The following is a 6,668-nucleotide window of genomic DNA, read 5'->3' as shown; positions in this document are numbered from 1 at the left end:
AGTTGGGTCATGAGACGTCTGCAAGAAAACCACCCAGCTCAGGGAGCACCAAGGATGCCACAGTCCTTCCTCCTCCTCCCTCACTCCTTCCTTCCTTCCTTCCTTCCTTCCTTCCTTCCTTCCTTCCTTCCTTCTTCCCTTCCCTTCTCCTCCTCCTCCTCCTCCTCCCTTCTAGCACTGATGATTTTCTCTGGCTGGATCATGAAACGTCTGTAAGAAAACCACCCAGCTCAGAGGGCACCAAGGATGCCACAGTCCTTCCACCTCCTCCTCCTTCCTTCCTTCCTTCCTTCCTTCCTTCCTTCCTTCCTTCATTCTTCCCTTCCTTCCTTCCTTCTTCCCTTCCCTTCTCCTCCTCCTCCTCCTCCTCCTCCCTTCTAGCACTGATGATTTTCTCTGGCTGGATCATGAAACGTCTGCAAGGAAACCCCCCCCCCCCAGCTCAGAGGGTACCAAGGACGCCACAGTCCTTCCTCCTCCTCCTCCTCCTCCTCCTCCTCCTCCTCCTCCCTCGGCTCATCTGAAGCCGGCGAACAAGCCTTCGCAAAAAGGAGACGAGCAGGGTCTGTGCGACGCTTCCATCTGAGCGTGGCGGGTGGGGGCGTACGGGGGAGAACTCGCCAGTGGGAGGCGACTTTTGTTCCGGCGAAACGAGTCTTCCGCGTCGTGGGGTCCCTTGGCTTCTGGCTTGGGCAGGGGGTTGGACTAGATGACCTGCAACTCCTACTCTGTTCTAGTCTCCTTTCTCTCCTATTCTTTGTTCTGTTCTGTTCTTTATTTTAGTCTCCTTTATTCTATTCTATTCTATTTTAATCTCATCTTTCTTTCCTATTCTCCTTTCTCTCCTATTCTTTTATTATATTCTTTATTCTATTTTATTCTATCCTATCCCATCCTATTCTATTCTAATCTCCTTTCTCTCCTATTCTATTCCATTCCATTCCATTCCATTCTATTCTATTCTATTCTATTCTTTATTCTTTTATTATATTATAGACTATTCTATTCTAATTCTATTCTGTTCTAATCTAATCTCCTTTCCTATTCTCCTTTCTCTATTCTTTTTATTATATTATATTCTTTATTCTATTTTATTCTTTTCTTTCCTCCTTTCCTTTCCTTCTTCCCTTTCCTTCCCTTTCCCCTTTCCCTTTCTCTTTCCTCCCCTTTCCCCTTTCCTTTTCTTTCCTTCTTCCCTTCCCCCTTTCTTTTCCTTTCCCCTTTCCTTCCCTTCCCTTCCCTTCCCTTCCCTTCTTCCCTTTTCCTTTCCCTTTCCTAACCTCTCCTTTGCCTTTCCCTTCCCTTTCTTTCCTTTCCTTTCCCTTTCCTCCCCTCCCCTCCCCTTCCCTTTTGAAATTGCACATGGCCGCCTACTCGCCCGCAGCGGCTCAAGGCGCCGTCCGCGGATATCGAAAAACGCCATCTCAAAAAGCAGACTAAATCGGAATCATCGTTTTTAAAAAAATGACAGGCGCTTTGGCTTTCCCACCAGGGCCAGCCGGCCAAACTGGGCAGCGTAGAGAGCGCCACCGGCGCCCAGAGCAGAACCACCCTCAAACGGACGGAGGCGGCAGGGACGGCCGCGGCGGCCGAGGAGAGCGTCCCGGCCTTCAGCAAGCGGCGGAGGAGCGCCCAGGCGGGGCCGGCCGAAGAAGCCACGGTTGGTAGCTGGACGAACGAAGACCTCGATTTCCACCGGCCCCGGATGCCGCGAGGCGGGGCCGGCGGTCGCTCTGCGAAGCGGGGTCCCCTCGGTCTTAAATCGAGAAGCCTTTGTAGGGAGGATCGGGTTTTTTTTTTTCGGGTGGGGGCAGGGGTTGGGACATCAAGCAAGAGACAATAAGCTTGTCAGAGAACAGCCTGAGGCAGAAGATCGGAGACGGAGAGAGAGAGAAAGAGAAGGAGAGACAGTGTAAAAGAGAGAGAAGGGGAGTGTGAAAAAGAGAAAGAAGGAGAGAGAGAAGGGGACAGAGAGAGAGTGAAAAAGAGAAGGGGAGAGAGAGAGAGAGAGAGACAATCCAGATACTGGTAGTCCTCGACCTATGGCGACCTTTGGGTCCCATATCCGTTGCTAAGCAAGGCGGCTGTTAAGTAAGAGAGAGAGAAGGGAAGCACCAGTGAAAGAGAGAAAGAAGGAGAGAGAGAAAGAGAGAAGGAAAGAAAGTGAAAAAGAAGGAGAGAGAAAGAAGGAGAGAGAGAGAGAGAAGGGGAGAGAGAGAGTGAAAAAGAGAAGGAGAGAGAGAGAGAGAGAGACCAAATATTGGTAGTCCTTGACCTATGGATCCCTTTGGGTCCCAAATCTCCATTGCTAGCAAGGCGGCTGTTAAGTAAGAGAGAGAGAGAAAGTGAAAAAGAGAGAAAGAGAGAGAAGGAAAGAAAGTGAAAAAGAGAAGGAGAGAGAAAGAGAAAGAAGGAGAGAGAGAGAAGGGGAGAGAGAGAGTGAAAAGAGGAGAGAGAGAGAGAGAGAGACCAAATATTGGTAGTCCTTGACCTATGGATACCTTTGGGTCCCAAATGTCCATTGCTAGCAAGGCGGCTGTTAAGTAAGAGAGAGAGAGAGAGAGAAAGTGAAAGAGAGAAAGAAGGAGAGAGAGAAAGAGAGAAGGAAAGAAAGTGAAAAAGGAGAGAGAAAGAAGGAGAGAGAGAGAGAGAGAGAAGGGGAGAGAGAGTGAAAAAGAGAAGGAGAGAGAGAGTGAAAAAGAGGAGAGAGAGACCAAATATTGGTAGTCCTTGACCTATGGATCCCTTTGGGTCCCAATTCTCCGTTGCTAAGCAAGGCGGCTGTTAAGTAAGAGAGAGAGAGAAAGTGAAAAAGAGAAAGAGAGAGAAGGAAAGAGTGAAAAAGAGAAGGAGAGAGAAAGAGAAAGAAGGAGAGAGAGAGAGTGAAAAAGAGAAGGAGAGAGAGAGAGTGAAAAAGAGGAGAGAGAGACCAAATATTGGTAGTCCTTGACCTATGGATACCTTTGGGTCCCAAATCTCCATTGCTAGCAAGGCGGCTGTTAAGTAAGAGAGAGAGAGAGAGAGAGAGAAAGTGAAAAAGAGAGAAAGAGAAGGAGAGAGAGAAGGAAAGAAAGTGAAAAAGAAAGAGAGAGAAAGAGAAAGAAGGAGGGAGAGAGAGTGAAAAAGAGAAGGAGAGAGAAAGAGAAAGAAGGAGAGAGAGAGAAGGGGAGAGAGAGTGAAAAAGAGAAGGAGAGAGAGAGAGTGAAAAAGAGGAGAGAGAGACCAAATATTGGTAGTCCTTGACCTATGGATACCTTTGGGTCCCAAATCTCCATTGCTAGCAAGGCGGCTGTTAAGTAAGAGAGAGAGAGAAAGTGAAAAAGAGAGAAAGAGAGAGAAGGAAAGAAAGTGAAAAAGAGAAGGAGAGAGAAAGAGAAAGAAGGAGAGAGAGAGAAGGGGAGAGAGAGAGTGAAAAAGAGGAGAGAGAGAGAGAGAGAGACCAAATATTGGTAGTCCTTGACCTATGGATCCCTTTGGGTCCCAAATCTCCGTTGCTAAGCAAGGCGGCTGTTAAGTAAGAGAGAGAGAGAGAGAGAGAAAGTGAAAAAGAGAGAAAGAGAGAGAAGGAAAGAAAGTGAAAAAGAGAAGGAGAGAGAAAGAGAAAGAAGGAGAGAGAGAGAAGGGGAGAGAGAGAGTGAAAAGAGGAGAGAGAGAGAGAGAGAGACCAAATATTGGTAGTCCTTGACCTATGGATACCTTTGGGTCCCAATTCTCCGTTGCTAAGCAAGGCGGCTGTTAAGTAAGAGAGAGAGAGAAAGTGAAAAAGAGAAAGAGAGAGAAGGAAAGAGTGAAAAAGAGAAGGAGAGAGAAAGAGAAAGAAGGAGAGAGAGAGAAGGGGAGAGAGAGAGTGAAAAAGAGAAGGAGAGAGAGAGAGTGAAAAAGAGGAGAGAGAGACCAAATATTGGTAGTCCTTGACCTATGGATACCTTTGGGTCCCAAATCTCCGTTGCTAAGCAAGGCGGCTGTTAAGTAAGAGAGAGAGAGAGAAAGTGAAAAAGAGAGAAAGAGAGAGAAGGAAAGAAAGTGAAAAAGAGAAGGAAGAGAAAGAAGGAGAGAGAGAGAAGGGGAGAGAGAGAGTGAAAAAGAGAAGGAGAGAGAGAGAGTGAAAAAGAGGAGAGAGAGAGAGAGAGACCAAATATTGGTAGTCCTTGACCTATGGATCCCTTTGGGTCCCAAATCTCCGTTGCTAAGCAAGGCGGCTGTTAAGTAAGAGAGAGAGAGAAAGTGAAAAAGAGAGAAAGAGAGAGAAGGAAAGAAAGTGAAAAAGAGAAGGAGAGAGAAAGAGAAAGAAGGAGAGAGAGAAGGGGAGAGAGAGAGTGAAAAAGAGAAGGAGAGAGAGAGAGTGAAAAAGAGAAGGGGAGAGAGAGAGACCAAATATTGGTAGTCCTTGACCTATGGATCCCTTTGGGTCCCAAATCTCCGTTGCTAAGCAAGGCAGCTGTTAAGTAAGAGAGAGAGAGAGAGAGAAAGTGAAAAAGAGAGAAATAGAAGGAGAGAGAGAAAGAGAGAGAGAAGGAAAGAAAGTGAAAAAGAAAGAGAAAGAAGGAGAGAGAGAGAAGGGGAGAGAGAGAGTGAAAAAGAGGAGAGAGAGAGAGAGAGAGAGAGAAAGAGAGACCAGATATTGGTAGTCCTCGACCTATGGATACCTTTGGGTCCCAAATCTCCGTTGCTAGCAAGGCGGCTGTTAAGTAAAAGAGAGAGAAGGGAAGCACCAGTGCCTTTCTCTGTCTCTCTGTCTCTCTCTCTCTCTCTCTCTCTCTCTCTCTCTCTGCAAGTGGCGGAGGAGGACTGGGAGCCGCAGGAGAAGGCTGAAAGAGCTGCGGGTTGCCGACCCGTGGTGTAGCCTAGCCAAAAGAAGGGGGGGAAGGACACCTGGGGGCGGTCTTCCCACGTTTGAGGGGCTACCCCAAAGAAAAAAAGGGGGGGGAGCGTCTCAGTGAAGCTCTATTCCGGAAGCCCTTTTACAGGCAGGACCAGAAGCAAGGGATCATGGGAACGCAGGAAGCCCCCTTTAGTACGATGGAGGGAGGACACAGTTAAATCGGCGGAACGCTCCGGCCACCAGACGTTTGTGGCTGACGGTTTTTGAAGAAGAGATCGGGCGGACGTTTGTCTGAAAGGGAATAGGGTCTCCTTTCCTGAGCGGGGGGGGGGGAGGGGGTTGGACTGGATGACCTCCAGGGTCCCTTCCAAGGCTGTGATTCCGTAAGGGTCTCCTTTCCTGAGCAGGGGCGGGGTTGGACTGGATGACCTCCAGGGTCCCTTCCAAGGCTGTGATTCCGTAAGGGTCTCCTTTCCTGAGCAGGGAGGGGGTTGGACTGGATGACCTCCAGGGTCCCTTCCAAGGCTGTGATTCCGTAAGGGTCTCCTTTCCTGAGCAGAGGGGGTTGGACTGGATGACCTCCAGGGTCCCTTCCAACTCTATGATTCGGTAAGGGTCTCCTGCCTGAGCAGGGGGGGTTGGACTGGATGACCTCCAGGGTCCCTTCCAACGCTGTGATTCCGTAAGGGTCTCCCTTGCTGAGCAGGGAGGGGGTTGGACTGGATGACCTCCAGGGTCCCTTCCAACGCTGTGGTTCCGTAAGGGTCTCCTTTCCTGAGCAGGGGGGGGGGTTGGACTGGATGACCTCCAGGGTCCCTGCCAACTCTTATTCTATGATTCTGTCAGGGTCTCCTGTCTGATCAGGGGGCTGGACTAGTTGACCGCCAGGGTCCCTTCCAACTCTTCTCTAATTCTGTAAGGGTCTCCCCCTTGAGCAGGGGGTTGGACTAGAAGACCTCCAGGGTCCCTTCCAACTCTCTTCTTCTCTTGATTCCGTCAGGATCTCCTGCTCTAGCAGGGGGTTGGACTAGATGACCTCCGAGGTGCCTTCCAGCTCTTGTTATTCTGTTAGGGTCTGCTGCCTGAGCTTGGGGTTGGACTAGTTGACCTCTAAGGTCCCTTCCAGCTGTTATTTGCTCTGAAGGGAAGCCCTTAAGCATTGGAGGGCATGTTCCCAGGCCGTGGGGGTGTGGGGGGGAGGAGTAGTAGCATGCAATTAGTCCTTTTACTTATAAAACATATGTTGTTACAAGAAGCCTTAAAAAATGTGACTTTTCACCTCTAAGAGAAATGATGGATAGAGAGATAGAGAGAGGGATGATAGAGATAGGTTAGAGACAGACAGACATAGAGAAAGAGAGAGAGAGAGAGAGAGAAAATAGAGACAGAGATGATAGAGATGATAAGAGATCTAGATAGGCAGATAGACAGATTGATATGAATGGATAGATAGATAGATAGATAGATAGATAGATAGATAGATAGATAGATAGATAGATAAATAGATAAATAGATAAATAGATAACAGACAGGAAAGAGACATAGGATAGATTAGATAGATGGATTAGATAGATAGATAGATAGATAGATAGATAGATAGATAGATAGATAGATAGAGAAAGATAGAAGATAGAAAGAAAGATGATAGATAATAGAGAAAGAACACGAAAGATAGAAGATAGAAAGATGATAGATAATAGAGAGATGATAGAAAGAAAGAAAGAGATGATAGATAATAGAGATAGAACACAGGAAAGATAGGTAGATAGATGGATGGATGGATGGATGGATGGATAGATAGGTACGTAGGTAGGTAGGTTGGTAGGTAGGCAGGCAGGCAGACAGA

General features: G+C 47.8%; 1 protein-coding gene across 1 annotated transcript in view; it reads left to right on the top strand.

Moving 5' to 3' along the window:
* Window positions 1–1,471: 1,471 nt before the first annotated feature.
* LOC310650508 (M-phase inducer phosphatase 1-like) overlaps window positions 1,472–6,668 on the top strand; it is a gene marked incomplete at its 5' end in the record, with an annotated part of 20,633 nt that continues 15,436 nt past the window's right edge. The window contains one exon of the mRNA XM_083380068.1: window positions 1,472–1,660. Within this exon, the coding sequence (XP_083236194.1) occupies window positions 1,472–1,660 (189 nt within the window). The remainder of the gene's footprint in view (window positions 1,661–6,668) is intronic.

This window comes from Vipera ursinii, assembly GCF_947247035.1.
Source record: "Vipera ursinii genome assembly, contig: SUPER_Z_unloc_2, whole genome shotgun sequence".
Lineage (NCBI taxonomy): Eukaryota > Metazoa > Chordata > Lepidosauria > Squamata > Viperidae > Vipera > Vipera ursinii.
This window is presented reverse-complemented; position numbering and strand designations above follow the sequence as displayed.